At 38.4% G+C, this 17031-nt stretch overlaps 2 protein-coding genes across 4 annotated transcripts in view; both read left to right on the top strand.

Annotated features, from left to right (window-relative positions):
• Positions 1 to 1012, top strand: part of hnrnpr (heterogeneous nuclear ribonucleoprotein R) — a 15352-nt gene extending 14340 nt beyond the window's left edge. For all 3 annotated transcript variants that reach the window (XR_014534444.1, XR_014534445.1, XR_014534446.1), the window contains exon 15: positions 833 to 1012. The gene's annotated coding sequence lies outside the window, so the exon portion shown is untranslated. The remainder of the gene's footprint in view (positions 1 to 832) is intronic.
• Positions 1013 to 1738: 726 nt separating this feature from the next.
• dnajc8 (DnaJ (Hsp40) homolog, subfamily C, member 8) lies at positions 1739 to 11819 on the top strand. The gene is made up of 9 exons (XM_083547205.1): positions 1739 to 2009; positions 3221 to 3322; positions 3959 to 4015; positions 4111 to 4177; positions 5438 to 5532; positions 5666 to 5737; positions 8024 to 8115; positions 8844 to 8919; positions 11244 to 11819. Exons 1-9 carry the CDS (start codon positions 1935 to 1937, stop codon positions 11361 to 11363), a joined length of 756 nt encoding a protein of 251 aa, XP_083403331.1. The 5' UTR covers positions 1739 to 1934; the 3' UTR covers positions 11364 to 11819.
• Positions 11820 to 17031: the final 5212 nt, after the last annotated feature.

Here is a 17031-nt window from a genome sequence, read left to right as displayed (position 1 = left end):
TTAAGATTTAACGAAATGCTCACATATATATTTTTTTGCTCTGTGTAGAATATCTTTATGATATAGTATTACAGTTTAGCGGTTAAGATTGACTAAATATAGAATGAAATGTTCAACAAATGTATATACACTGATCAGACATAAAGGTGGGACCACCTGCCTAATATTGTGTTGGCCCCCCTTTTGCCACTAACAGTTCTGACCTGCCGAGCATCAACAGCATTAAATTCTTCAGCAATGTAAACTACAGGAGATCGCCTGTTCGGACCACACGGACCAGCCTTCTCTCCCCACGTGCATCATTGAGGCTTGAGCTGCCATGATGCCTGTTCACTATTGTTCCTTCCATGGAGCACTTTTTGATAGAAACTGACTATTGCAGACCAGGAACATCCCACAAGAGCTGCAGTTTTGGAGATGCTCTGACCCAGTGATCTAGACATCACAATTTGTCAAAATCGCTCAAATCCTTACACTTGCCCATGTTTTCCTGCGTCTAAAACATCAACCTTGAAGTCAAAATGTTCACTTGCTGCCTGTTATATATCCCACTCACTAACATGCGCCGTAATCAGTGTTCTTCACTTTACAGCTCAATGTTAAAAGTTGGTGTATGTGCAACTATATTGTGTACCTTTTATTAAGTTATACTGAACACTGAGGCTGTCAGGAGACATTCCAAGTAAAATCATAATATAAAAACTTATTTGTAATCGTCTTCTCCTGTTGATGGGGCAAACGCTTATCTCTTCAACCCTGCAGTTTTGAGCTTATATATAAGAATAGAGATTAGTTATACATTTTATTTTAAACACGTCCTCTTTTCATGCAGGACCCCAGCAGGCCGTGGTGCTGAAAGAGAGGATGAAGCCTGTGTATGCTTTGGAGCAATGTGTCAGAAGAACCCAGTGGGAAACCCACATGGACAATGTGTGAAACTCTGTGCTGTGTTTTTCTTAGTAATATGACCATGTATGTTGTGCTATACAAACAAAATAGAATTGAAACTTGATTGATCATCATTGTTTTCATTGGTGGGGTGCCATGAACTCCAATGCTTGATTCAATAAGATGAGATTAATTAAACTTCATGTCCAGCTCATTACATGTTTGAATGTTGTTTTGTTTGGATATCGCTATTAAACAAAAAAGGAGCTTTACTGGAATCTAGATATAATAATTCAGTTATAATTGTACCCTAATAAGCAAGCCAGAGGTGACTGAAAAGAAAAAAAAAACTTCCCTGTAACACCCCAGGCTGAGATGTATTTTGTGTGGGCTTCAGGAACACATGGCAGAGCTGAATGGAAAAGGAAGTATAAATCTATAACATGAGGAATATAGTGTAAAAACGGAGCATATATCTATAAAATTAGGAAGCACGATTGTAAAAGACGGATTGTCTGGACATTTTGACTCCATTCTTCCAAACCCAATAATGCTACTACCTCTATACCAAAAAATTGCTAAAATAAATAAATCATGCACTTCTGTTGGGTTGTGGATTGTTTTCTGGTCAATTCTGCTCGGTCAAAATGTGTGGATTCATCTGACAATAATACAGTCAGTAATTCAGATCACATGGTTCATGTTCTAATGTTGCAATGCATCTTTTCTATAGACAGATCATTCCCAGGAACTTGTGCATCCTAAATCTAAAGACTAGTAATACACACAATGGTTAAAATGGAAAATAACTATATTTGTGTAGAGAGAGATGAGTATTAAACTTGTATTGAATAATGCTTGGGTGGATTTTTAATTATTTCATTGCACAACTACACCGTTTTGGTGTAACAGCACAGTCAACACGAAATAGAAAAGCCTTCATGTGCAAGGAATTCACGTAACACGTGGGGCAACGCACCAGTTTGCACAGCCAGGCGGACTTCCGCCTTAACGACGTCACATCCGCTGGGAGGTCCAAATCCAAAATGGCCGCTTCAGCAGGCGCCTCTGCGGCTCAGAGCAGCACTGGGGACGATGCTTTCCAGACGTTTTATACCGAAGTGAGTTGAAAGTTCTTCAAGATTACTTTAATATATGATACTGTTATCTGTTCTGTTTCGAATGGTTTTATTTAGCTTTTTGTTTTATAGTAAATACGGTGCGTTTTGTTGCTCAGACTGCGAGGATACCAGTGTTGGCTAGCTGCAAGGGAATTCAGCGAGTTCTAACTCAGACCACTTTGTAATTTGTTTATTTCATGTCCTACTTATTAATTTGGTTTATATAAACTAGCTGTATATTGAATAATATAAGGCACACGCTGTAACTGGTTCTAACCTGCGGCTTTCAAACACGTTCTGTCAGGGTCGACTTCCAAATCTGTCTTGTGATTGTGCTGTAGTGCACTAGATAGGGCGCAGATGATTTAGATAGCCGTTGCAGGTTTAATCTAGGGCACAAGAATAGGGAGTGGAGCGGTTATCAGGATACAGCCACCAAGATTCATAAACATGAACTTGCCTTGATTTCTTTCTCGATTTTCTGTCATTTTATATATATATCAGGGCAGGGTTGCATTACATTTGAACAAGCTGTGTGTAAGGCACCATATTTGTAGAATAATGTATGAATAAGCAATATGAGATGTACATTGTATATACAATTGTATGAAGTGTGCATACAGATTATATTGCATATGTAGAATATTATCTATGTGTTATGAATTATTATCCATGGTAGATACAGTATGTAGAGTGGAGCAGAGCTGCATGATGAGTCCTGGCTGTAAAATCAGTATAGCATCCATAAGCCATCAGTGAACACAACCCTGTTATTGAAATTGATCACACATATATATATTTTTTATCACAGCCATTAGACGTTTTTCAAATCCCTTGAATTTCCATTAAAAAATTAGTTAAGACCATGTAAACAGTCGGTTTTCTGGTTTCAATAATAAAACGTCTGGCTTTATTGATACCAAGGTTCATGTTGGAAGTATTTATGCCCAGTTCAGGTGACAGAATCATGAGATGACACGATCATTCGTTCCTGTCAAGTATTTCCAATGAAATATTATATTATTCAATCATGCATAAGAAAGTTTGTAACTTTGCAGATTATTTGTAGTTAAGTAACTCCCACCCTCACATTCAGGGTATGTAAGAATACATAAAGTGCAAATACACAACTGTTTGTCCTGAGATGACTGTTGGCAATTTCTGGTGCATTTAATGACTGGTCCTTGTACAAATGTTTACTTTTATACCAGGTGAAGCAGATTGAAAAGCGAGACTCTGTACTGACTTCCAAACAGCAGATAGATCGGTTGTTGCGACCCGGCTCGACGTATTTCAATCTGAACCCGTTTGAGGTGAGTGGTCTCTCTGATGCCTTCGTAATGAAAGTACATTATATTGAAAGGAGTTTGTGAACACCCGAGTATAAGAGTGCTTTTTTTCTTTAACATACCCATTCCATGTTTAGTCCTCGTTTGGTGTGTTAATTATTCCTGCTCTTTGGGGAAGATGTTCCACGAGATTTTAGCGTGTGCTTGTGGAGATTTGTGCGAGATTCATTCTACCACAAGGCCGTTAGTAAAAAAAAAAAAAAAAAAAAAAAAAAAGTCAGGTACTAATGTAGGGTGACGAGACCTGGGTTTCAATCAGAGTTCCGGTTCATCCCAAAGGTGTTCAAGGTTGAGGTCCGAGATCTATAGTAGGAGATCTTTCACTCTAATCCATGAAGTAAAACCCATGTTTTTTTATTTTATTTTAATTATTTTTATAATTTTTATTTTTTAAATATAATATAAACATTTTTCCCACCCAGGTATAATGTTTTTTTTTATAATCTTTTCTCATGTGATTAAAAAAAAAAAGAAAGAAGGAAAAGAAAGGAACTGCAAATTCTAATGAATAATGTATGCATTAAAGGGTTAAAATGTGTGGTTTAAACTACAATTTTCTTCTTTTTTTATTTTATTTTATTTATATTCATTTATTTTTAGGTCTTACAGATCGACCCAGAGGCTACAGATGAAGAGCTGAAGAAGAGATTTCGCCAGGTATGTTTAATTTATTTATTTTACAATTGTTTTTATTTATTTATTTATTTATTTATTTATTTATTTAATGACATCTTTTCTTATATATTCTTCAGTTGTCGATTTTGGTTCATCCGGATAAGAACCAGGACGATGCAGACCGAGCACAGCTGGCCTTCGAAGGTGCGTCTTCACTATATTTCTGCTTATTTGTATTGGTTTGGATTGATTTATTGAATTTTTTTTAACAATGTGTCCAAGGGCTTGGTGTGTATAAGGATATGAGTTATGTAATTTGAGTGTATTGATTATTTTGTCTGCTCCATTTTATACCATCCTTTAATGGAGCTAAGCTGTGTGTGTGTGTGTGTGTGTGTGTGTGTGGCAGTTAGATTATTGTAAAGTGCTTTTCATTAATATTGGCACCCTTCGTAAATATGTGAAATATTTAACAGATATTTTATGTTGTTTGCAATTGTTTGATATAGAGTTCGACTGATAGTGGATTTTATAGGTACCAATAGCTCGGCTGGATCGTACTTGCTAATATCTGATTAATCAACCGATAGTGTGGTGTTTTTTTGTTTTGTTTTGTTTTTAAATGGATACTTGATAAAAAGCTGTCATGATTCAGAACTATTTATAATGTGCTAAATAAAATAAAGATGAATATTAATTATATAAATAAATGTTAAGGAATGTAATAGACATGCATTCAAACTGAAACAAAAGTGACACTCCAAAAAAATAAAATAAAAACAGTTGCATCCAAAATCAATAGAAAAACACAACAAACAGCACGTGGCTTCAGTGATTCGCCTCTAGAGGCCGCTGTTGTACTGTATAATGACCGTGGACCTTCCCAGTCGCCCCAGCAACAGACACAACCCCGGGAAAAGCAATCAACAATTAGTGCCGATTAATCGAAATAAAACGATGAGTCGGTCGACTGCTTGTCTGGTATTCATGACAGCAAAGACTATAAATATAAAATAGATTTATAGGACTTTTCACAACCCCATATTTACCAAAGGTGCCAATATTAGTGTTCACTGTTTTTATTTATCGTTAATCATCCAGTCCAGCACCCAAATAATACCTGCTCCGTGTTTTGGATTTCCTCATCATCTTAATTTATACTCAGTACTTATATACACTTTATATGGACAAAAGTATCTGGACACCTGATATTTCTGGTCATATGTACTGCTTCCCCGAACTAATACCACAAAGTTATTAGACACACAGGATGTTTTTGGATGCAGTAGCATAGAATTATTTTTCTTCACTTGAACTAGTAGACCCAAACCTGTTCCTGCATGACAATGCCCCTGTGCACAAAGCAGCTCCATTAAGATCTGCTTTACATGTTTGTTATAGAAGCTCTTGAGTGGCCTGTTATAGAGTTCTTTTAGCTTCTAACTGTACGAAAATGTTTTGCAGCGGTTGATAAGGCGTACAAGCTGCTTCTGGAACCCGAGCAGAAGAAAAGGGCCGTAGATGTGATTCATGCAGGAAAAGAATACATCGAGCATAACGTAAGAGCTCTCTCAGTGGAAATGAGCTGATTGAATGAACTGCTTTCGTTCCTCGAGTTCTTTTCCTTTACCGCTTATGAGAAGCACCCGCAATGATGTCCTGATAGTAAGTTTTACTGTGTTGTGTCGACAGATGAATCAGAAGAGGAAGCAGTTGAAGAAAGATGGAAAGTCCACTGTTATTGAGGAGGATGACCCGGAAGTGGTAATGTAGTTAGCTTTGACTTAGTCCGTAATGGCACTTGATAGACTTGCTGTTTTTTTTTTTTTTTCTTTCTTTCTTTCTTTTCCTCTAAAATTTCATGTAGCTGTTGCACCAAACACCAAAGCTGGGTTATGTACACTATAAGGACAGAAGTTTGTGGACACCTGACCATAATATTCTTATGTGCTTTTTCAACATCTCATTCAATGTTTAGTCCCGTTTGCTGCTATTAATAACCTCCACTCTTCTGTTCCACTTGGTTTTGGACTTGTGTTTGTAAAGATTTTAAAGTCAGGCTAGAACAGGTTTGGGTCTTCCAGTTCAAGCGAAGGGAAAATTTCATGCTCCCACCTCCATGTGTTGAATCCAGTTTTACTGTCACGTTGGAGATGGATTAAGTTTACATGTTATTGGTTAAATACCTCAGGGGGGAAAAAAAGATTGCAAGCACAGATAAATGAAGTGTATTTTACATATTTTATATTTTGATAATTGTATTTTTTTTCAATTGTCATATGAACACAGCCTAAGCAGTTAACGATCGAATAGAAATTTCATATAAAAGCACCCATTGCAATTCTACCCTCCTCCAGCAGGTGGTGCATTTGCTTTACTTAATCGACGCATTAAATCATAACCTTGTTGCAGGACAAACGCACCAACTTGTGGATGATTTCAGACTATGCAAATGTAAAATACATCTTATTTAAAATAAATAGACACAAAAAATAAACTGATGCATGCCTTCAGTTTGAGGTATGTGCGCTCGAAAGGAACAAGTAGACAAAATATGATCCAAGAACCAACCCCACAAAAGCAATGTTAAATTTAAGTGTGGACTACAAGCAAGTTTTGTTCTGGGTGACAGAAAAAAAAGGACAAAAAGCATTGTTCATTAGTGTTCCTTTCATTTATATTGGCACGCTTCGTAAATATGTGCAAAATATTTAACTGATATTTTTTATGTTGTGTTTGCATTGTTAAATATAAAGTTAGACTGATAGATTTTATAGGTACCAATAGCTCGGCTGGATTGTACTTGCTGATATCCAATTAATCAAACGATAGTGATACTGTATAAAAAAAAATCATAAAAATGTACTAAATGAAATAAAAATAAATATTTATTACATAAATAAATGTTAAGAAATGTAGACATAGACATGCATTCAAACTGAAACAAAAATAAATTCGTTTACATCCAAAATCAACAAAAACAATAAACAGCACGTGGCACCAGAGGTTCGCCACTAGAGGCCGCTCTAGTACTGTATTATTACAGTGGATCTTCCCAGCCGCCCCAGCAAAAGACACAACCTGGGAATTAAATCGGTATGGACTTCTGTCTATATTTTTAACAATTAAGTATTGTTGTCGACGATTCGGTCGACTGCTAGTCTGATATCCATGATGGCAAAGAAATTTTGTTCAAAATAAAGATAAAGATTTACAGGACTTTTCACAGCCCCATATTTACCGACGGTGCCAATATTAGTTGTCACTATTTATTTAATTGATCGTGCAGTCCAGCACCCAAATAATACCTGCTCTGTGTCTTGGATTCCTTTTTTATCTTTATTTATACTCAGTACTTATATACATTTATATGGACAAAAGTATCTGGACACCTGATATTTCTGCTAATATGTGCTGCTTCCTCAAACTGATACCACAAATTTATTGGACAAACAATTGTACAGGATGTTTTTGGATGCAGTAGCATAGAATTTTCCCTTCACTTGAACTAGTAGACCCAAACCTGTTCCTGCATGACAATGCCCCTGTGCACAAAGCAGCTCCATGAAGATCTGCTTTACATGTTTGTTATGGAAGCTCTTGAGTGGCCTGTTATAGAGCTCTTATACACCTTTAGGATCATTTATAACCCGACTGTACCCCAGGCCTCCTCATCTCCCTGCACCAGTATCTGACTTTTCTAACACCCTTGTGAACACAAATTTCCACAAATGCACTCCACAATCTAGTGGAACGTTTTCCCAGAAGAGTGGAGGTTATTATAGTAAATAAGGACTGAATGTGGAATGTTCAGAAAGCACATACAGAACTTGCAGTCAGGTGTCCACAAACTTTTGTCTGTAGTTGTACTTACATGCAGCATTCTTTTAGCTTCTAACTGTACGAAAATGTTTTGCAGCGGTTGATAAGGCGTACAAGCTGAGTTTGCGTTTGAGGTATTTGTATGTTAATTAGATCTGAAGAAGGAACGTTTAATGTACTTGATCCCTGTATCAGCATTTGAAGGCCATAATCACTGTTTTCTCTTAGTTTAGGCAGGCTGTGTATAAACAGACTATGAAGCTGTTTGCGGAGCTGGAGATCAAGAGGAAGGAGAGAGAGGCCAAGGATATGCATGAGAGGTACATTTCTTTCTTTCTTTATATATATATCTGTCCATCGTATTATTTCGTCCATCCATCTTGATTATAAATATACACTTTGGCTTCGTTAAGTAGTCAATCTAAATTAATCCCAAATGAGGAGCCAGTGGTAACAGTGGCAAGGAAAAAACCCTGGTATTGTATGAGGAAGAAACCTAGAGAGGAACCAGCCTCAAAAGGGATCTTAATCTGGTCCATTTATCCATTCATCCATCCATCCATCCAACCATACATCCATAATTTCCTCACTCTATCCATACATCCATAATTTCCTCACTCTATCCATCCATCCATCCATCCATCCATCCATCCATCCATCCATCCACCCATAATTTCCTCACTCTATCCAGCCATCCTTCCAGCCATCCTTCCATCCATCCATCTATCCATCCATAATTTCCTCACTCTATCCATCCATCCACCCATAATTTCCTCACTCTATCCATCCATCCTTCCAGCCATCCTTCCATCCATCACTCCATTCATCCATCATCCATAATTTCCTCACTCTATCCATCTATTCATTTATCTATCCATCATTTCCTCACTCCATCCATCCATCCATCCATAATTTCCTCACTCTATCCTTCCATCCATCATCCATAATTTCCTCAGTTTATCAATGATTATGACCAGAGCATGATTTCTACAATTGCCATTTTTGTGTTGAAGCCTCATACAATTTTGTTTTTCTTTTTTCCTTTCAGAAAAAGGCAAAGAGAAGAGGAGATTGAAACACAGGAGAAAGCTAAGAGAGAGAAAGAGTGGCAGAAAAACTTTGAGGTGCGCTTAACCTCCAAACATATTTATCATTGTGATAGTATTTAAAATTAATTCTGAAAATCACCTTAATGATCAGGGGGTAGGGATATGCGATATTGACTCGACTAAATGTGGTTTTCTGTTTTAAAAAAGCATGATGGCAAATCATCCAGAATCATCCTTTAGTCTAGAAAACAGAATACAGGAAAAAGTGTAGGTCAGGGGTCACCAACCCTTTTGACACCGAGAGCTACTTCTTGGGTACCGACTAATGTCAAGGGCTACCAGTTTGATACCCAATTCTGAAATAACAAATTTTCTCAATTTACCTTTAATTATATGTTATTATTAATATTTAATGATTTTCATCTGTGTCAGGGTCAAACTCAATTGCACAGGGGGCCAAAACTCAAAGCACATTTTAGGTTGCAGGCTGAACAGTATAAACATTTATTGATTACTATTTATTGATGTTTTTTGAACATAAATATATATAAAAATGAATAAAAACAGACAGGAGTATTATTCCAGAATAAATAAACTTAAACTTTAAATAACTGAGAGACTAAACGAAAAAAAAATAATCTAGAAAATCACATTGTCTGATCTTTAAAGAATTTATTTGCAAATAATGGTGGAAAATAAGTATTTGGTTACCTACAAAAAAGCAAGATTTCTGGCTCTCACACACCTGTAACTTCTTCTTTAAGAGGCTCCTCTGTCCGTCACTTGTTACATGTATTAATGGCACCTGTTTGAACTCGTTATCAGTATAAAAGACACCTGTCCACAACCTCAAACAGGTAGACTCCAAACTCCACTATGGCCAAGACCAAAGAGATGTCAAAGGACACCAGAAACAAAATTGTAGACCTGCACCAGGCTGGGAAGACTGAACCTGCAATAGGTAAGCAGCTTGGTGTGAAGAAATCAACTGTGGGAGCAATTATTAGAAAATGGAAGACATCAAAGACCACTGATAATCTCCCTCGATCTGGTGCTCCACGCAAGATCTCGCCCTGTGGGGTCAAAATGATCACAAGAACGGTGAGCAAAAATCCCAGAACCACACAGGGGGGACCTAGTGAATGACCTGCAGAGAGCTGGGACCAAAATAACAAAGGCTACCATCAGTAACACACTACGCTGCCAGGGACTCAAATCCTGCAGTGCTAGACGTGTCCCCCTGCTTAAGCCAGTACATGTCCGGGCCCGTCTGAAGTTTGTTAGAGAGCATTTGGATGATCCAGAGGAGGATTGGGAGAATGTCATGTGGTCAGATGAAACCGAAATAAATATTGTGTTTGGAGGGAAAAGAATGCTGAGTTGCATCCAAAGAACACCATACCTACTGTGAAGCATGGGGGTGGAAACATCATGCTTTGGAGCTGTATTTCTGCAAAGGGACCAGGACGACTGATCCGTCTAAAGGAAAGAATGAATGGGGCCATGTATTGTGAGGTTTTAAGTAAAACCTCCTTCCATCAGCAAGGGCATTGAAGATGAAACGTGGCTGGGTCTTTCAGCATGACAATGATCCCAAACACACCATCCGGGAAACGAAGGAGTGGCTTCGTAAGAAGCATTTCAAGGTCCGGGAGTGGCCTAGCCAGTCTCCAGATCTCAACCCCATGAAAAATCTTTGGAGTGAGTTGAAAATCCGTGTTGCCCAGCGTCAGCCCCAAAACATCACTAATCTAGAGGAGATCTGCATGGAGGAATGGGCCAAACTACCAGCAACAGTGTGTAAGAACCTTGTGGAGACTCAAGGAAAACTTTTGATCTCTGTCACTGCCAAAACAGTATATAACAAAGTATTGAGATGAACTTTTGTTATTGACCAAATACTTATTTTCCACCATAATATGCAAATAAATTCTTTAAAAATCAGACAGTGATTTTCTCGATTTTTTTTTTCTTCTCATTTTGTCTCTCATAGTTAAAGTGTACCTATGAGAGAGGCCTGTAATTTTCATCATCTTTTTAAGTGGAAGAACTTGCACAATTGGTGGCTGACTACATACTTTTTTGCCTCACTGTATATAACTGGGGTGCACTCAGTGTCAGACTACTCGAGATCTTCCACTCAAACCCATGTACAGCACATCTTCATGGAGATGTCTTTGTGTACAGGGGCAGTGTCATGCTGGAAATCTGGAAAAGTTGTGTTCGTGTTTTTAACATTTTTTTAAAGAGATTTTTCATGTTTTAGCGTCTGGATCTTTAACCATTTAATTTTTAGAAATTAAATTCAGATCAATTATTGACTAAATAGTTTCTAAACTCTCATTTCGCATATAATTTAATTAAATTTAAAGGATTTAATATTTGCTTATCTTTTCTAGGACTCGAGGGACGGACGTGTGGACAGCTGGAGAACCTTCCAGGCCAAAGGTAAAACCAAGGAGAAGAAGAACAGGACATTCCTCAAGCCCCCCAAGGTCAAAATGGAGCAGCGGGATTAATTATCATTTGGATAAAATCAACAGTGACCTGGAAATCCGACCACCTCCTGCTCGTCTTCTGGGTTTTTCCCTTCAGGTGTAAGCGTGTGTGTGTGTCTGTTCAGGAATGTGACACTCTCAGTCCAGCTGAGGGCGCTGTGGAACAACACCTCCTTCAATCCCTTGTAGTCTTTTCCCATCTGCTAGGAGAAAAAGTCGTCCAGTGGCTGGATGGACGCTTGTCACTGTTTCGTCGCAGCAAATTGAACCGTCATTAGAGTAGTTTCTTCAGGAGCAAAGAGGCTGTTCTTCTTTTGATTTCTTTCTTCCCTTCTAACTTTTTTATTTTTTATATGTACATATTCGTGAGTTTGATGTTAATTAAGCACATTGGAAAATGCTTTTGTCCTTTTTTCCCCTCTCTCTTATTGCTGTCACCCAGAATAAAACTTGTTTGTAGTCTACACTTATATTTAACATTGCTTTTGTGGTGTTGGTTCTTGGATCATATTTTGTCTCTTTTTCTTTTCTTTCCTCAGAGTTTTTACATTTTCTCTCATAAGTACAAGTCAGTATTCATGAAACATTAACAATTATTTGGTATTATTATTATTATTATTATTATTATTATTATTCTTAAAAGAGCCTAAGGGTCAGAATCTTTTTGTTTAAATTGGATTTTTGAGGGTTTGATTATTGAATATAATATGGTATCAGTTTTTCTTCATTAAGATTTAGAATTTTCAGTGAAAATGCAGTGAATTTTGGTGAAATGATTGTTACACCTCTACTTAGTGTTTTATACACCAGCAGATAGGAAATTGTATTAAGGATTCAAATTTATATAAGAAAAAACACAGATTCCACAAGTGGAACTGGCAATGTTGTACCCGAAGTTGCTTTATAATGTACCGTGTTTCCTATTTTAAATGCTTAATTTACCAAGGAAAAGTCCCTTACATGCACATTGTGCAAATTTTAGGTTTTTTTATTATTTTAAGTCTTATTGGTTTCAGTTCTGTTTCATTTTTTGCCAATTTAAATCTCATGCTTCAGTGCTCTGGGAGTGTTTATAGCGCTGTGACTTTCACAATTCATGACTGAGAGCTGCTGCTACAGAAACTTCACCCACAGCTACCATGACTTTGATCCCCGTCTTCATCTGGACACTGATCCTCTGGTCTCAAGGTCAGACACTGCTTCATATTTTATCTCTACAATAATGTGTTCATACAAATACACGTATTGTTTCTGTTCTAATATTTCAGTTTCATGCTGCATTATTGTGTATTTTTACAGAATGCAGAGGTCAAGCAACAGTAACTCAGACTCCTGCAGTGAAATCTGTTCTTCCAGGAGAAACAGTCACCATCAACTGTAAAACTAGTCAGGCAGTGACCAAGGATTCGGATGGTGACTGGTGGTTGTTTTGGTATCAGCAGAAAGCTGGAGAAGCTCCTAAATTGATGATTAAATATGTAAATCAGCTACAGTCGGGTTTTCCAGCTCGTTTCAGTGGCAGTGGATCTGGATCTGATTTCACTCTGACCATCAGTGGAGTCCAGACTGAAGATGCAGGAGATTATTACTGTCAGAGTCGCCATTCCATCACTGGCTACTGGTTCACACAGTGATATAGAGTCGTACAAAAACCTCCCTCAGTCAGATAGTAGAGAAACTGCACTGCTGCAGCTGGGAGCGACTGCAGGTGCTGAGTTGGAGGATGTGATACGACACAATGACACTCTGTGGAGGAAAAAACACATCACACTTACATACACCTCACATTAGAAATCTCTCAATAACCATCACACCACACTACACACACTCCATCACACCACACTGTACACACTCCATCACACCACACTGTACACACTCCATCACACCACACTGTACACACTCCATCACACCACACCACACTGCACACACTCCATAACACCACACTGCACACACTCCATCACACCACACTACACCACACTACACACACACTCCATCACACCACACTACACACACTCCATCACACCACACTGCACACACTCCATCACACCACACTGCACACACTCCATCACACCACACTCTACACACTCCATCACACCACACTCTACACACTCCATCACACCACACTGTACACACTCCATCACACCACACTGTACACACTCCATCACACCACACTGTACACACTCCAGCACACCACACAGTACACACTCCATCACACCACACTGTGAACACTCCATCACACCACACTCTACCCACTCCAGCACACCACACTCTACCCACTCCAGCACACCACACTGTACACACTCCATTACACCACACTGTACACACTCATTGTGTATGATCTGCGTAATCTATAATGTAAATGTTATGTTTACTGATTCAAACGCTTTTATCAATAATTCAGAGCAGGACAGGGTTGGGCAAAGATACATACATATTTTATATATTTTATATCTGTTACATATCTTCAAATCAAATTGGAAAATGCTTTTGTCCTTTTTTCCCTCTCTCTTATCCCTGTCACCCAGAATAAAACTTGTTTGTAGTCTACACTTATATTTAACATTGTGGAAAGAAAAAAAGAGACAAAATATGATCCAAGAACCAACACCACAAAAGCAGAGTTTTTACATTTTCTCTCATAAGTACAAGTCAGTATTCATGAAACATGAACAATAATTTGGTGGTATTATTATTATATTATTATATTATTATATTTCTTATGAGAGCCCTGGGACCGAAAACTTGCCAAGTAGAGGTGTAATGATGCATTTGATTTAATTTAGTAGAAATGATTTATCTAATGTCATTACCTTGTTTACACACCAGAGGTCTCAATCTGCCCAATCTATAAAGATATCATGTAGATCACAGTGGTCACAGAATCCCCTTTTATTACCCTCACTGTACTTTATCACCTTTACTACCTATAACCTACACTTAGACAACCAGGTAATAACAGTCACAACAGGTGTCAGTTTCACCGTCTTTGGAGCTCTATCTCTGATCAAGATGATTCCTCTGGTGCTGATATGGAGTTCAGTCTGTTTAAATCCACCGTTTCCACAGGGTCAGAGACTTTCTGTTCAAATTAGATTTTTTACGGTTTGCTTATTAAATATAATATGATTTATTTCTGTTTTTCTTCATTAAGATTTAGAATTACCAGTGAAAATGCAGTGAATTTTGGTGAAATGATTGTTACACCTTTACTTAGTGGTTAATGGATTTACCCGAAGTTGCTTTATAATGTACAGTGTTTCCCTATTTTAAAAGCTTAATTTAACCATGAAAAGTCCCTTACATGCACATTTGTGCAAATTTAGTTTTTCTGTGTGTTTCATGTTGGAAGTGAAAATGTTTTTTTGCCGATTAAATTTCATGCTTCAGTGCTCTGGGAGTGTTTATAGCACTGTGACTTTCACACTTCATGACTGAGAGCTGCTGCTACAGAAACTTCACCCACAGCTACCATGACTTTGATTCCCGTCTTCATCTGGACACTGATCCTCTGGACTCAAGGTCAGACACTGCTTCATATTTTATCTCTACAATGATGTGTTCATACAAATACACGTATTGTTTCTGTTCTAATATTTCAGTTTCATGCTGCATTATTGTGTATTTTTACAGAATGCAGAGGTCAAGTCACAGTAACTCAGACTCCTGCAGTGAAATCTGTTCTTCCAGGAGAAATAGTCACCATTAACTGTAAAACCAGTCAGGCAGTGTACAAGGATTCAAATGGTGAAGTGTTGCATTGGTATCAGCAGAAAGCTGGAGAAGCTCCTAAACTACTGATTAAATATGTGAATCAGATACAGTTGGGTTTTCCAGCTCGGTTCAGTGGCAGTGGATCTGGATCTGATTTCACTCTGACCATCAGTGGAGTCCAGACTGAAGATGCAGGAGATTATTACTGTCAGAGTTACCATTCCATCACAGGCTACTGTTTCACTCAGTGATATAGAGTCGTACAAAAGCCTCCCTCAGTCAGATAGTAGAGAAACTGCACTGCTGCAGCTGGAAGCGACTGCAGGTGCTGAGTTGGAGGATGTGATCCGACACAATGACACACTGTGGAGGAGAAGAACCACATCACACTAACTCACACCTCACATTAGAAATCTCTCAATAACCATCACACCACACTGTACACACTCCATCACATCACACTACACACTCCATCACACCACACCGTATACACATCAACACACCAAACTGTACACATTTACATGTATGGCATTTAGCTGCCACCTTTATCCAGAGTAACAATCAAAAGAACTTTGAATCTCTAGCAATGAATAATTATACACTGGTATGCTACATGACAAACTTAATATAAATATAACTCTTGAATTCTACAGAGCAAACTTTACACAATCCATCACACCACACTCTACACACTCCATCACACCACACTCTACACACTCAATCACACCACACTACACACACTCCATCACACCACACTCTACACACTCCATCACACCACACTCTACACACTCAATCACACCACACTACACACTTATTGTGTATGATATGCATCATCTATAATGTTTACTGATTCAAAAGCTTTTATTAATAATTCAGAGCAGGACAGGGTTGGGCAAGGATACATATATCTTTTATATCTGTTACATATTTTTTATATCTTTTAAAAACACTTAGAAATACTTTTAAAAGGGAGCATAAACTATTTTAACTATTTATTTGTATGATACAGCTGCAAATAAGTATTTGAACACCTGAGAAAGTCAATGTTAATATTTGGTACAGTAGCCTTTGTTTGCAATTACAGAGGTCAAACGTTTCCTGTAGTTTTTCACCAGGTTTGCACACACTGCAGGAGGGATTTTGGCCCACTCCTCCACACAGATCTTCTCTAGATCAGTCAGGTTTCTGGCCTGTCGCTGAGAAACACGGAGTTTGAGCTCCCTCCAAAGATTCTCTATTGGGTTTAGGTCTGGAGACTGGCTAGGCCACGCCAGAACCTTGATATGCTTCTTACAGAGCCACTCCTTGGTTATCCTGGCTGTGTGCTTCGGGTCATTGTCATGTTGGAAGACCCAGCCTCGACCCATCTTCAATGCTCTAACTGCGGGAAGGAAGTTGTTTCCCAAAATCTCGCAATACATGGCCCCGGTCATCCTCTCCTTAATACAGTGCAGTCGCCCTGTCCCATGTGCAGAAAGCATGATGCTACCTCCAAAGCATGATGCTACCACCCCCATGCTTCACAGTAGGGATGGTGTTCTTGGGATGGTACTCATCATTCTTCTTCCTCCAAACACGTTTAGTGGAATTATGACCCAAAAGTTATTTTTTGGTCTCATCTGACCACATGACTTTCTCCCATGACTCCTCTGGATCATCCAAATGGTCATTGGCAAACTTAAGACGTGCCTGGACATGTGCTGGTTTAAGCAGAGGAACCTTCTATGCCATGCATGATTTCAAACCATGACGTCTTAGTGTATTACCAAGGGTAACCTTGAAAACGGTGGTCCCCGCTCTTTTCAGGTCATTGACCAGCTCCTCCCGTGTAGTTCTGGGCTGATTTCTCACCTTCCTTAGGATCATTGAGACCCCACGAGGTGAGATCTTGCATGGAGCCCCAGTCCGAGGGAGATTGACAGTCATGTTTAGCTTCTTCCATTTTCTAATGATTGCTCCAACAGTGGACCTTTTTTCA

Source organism: Silurus aristotelis, assembly GCF_946808225.1.
Source record: "Silurus aristotelis genome assembly, chromosome: 7".
Lineage (NCBI taxonomy): Eukaryota > Metazoa > Chordata > Actinopteri > Siluriformes > Siluridae > Silurus > Silurus aristotelis.
This window is presented reverse-complemented; position numbering and strand designations above follow the sequence as displayed.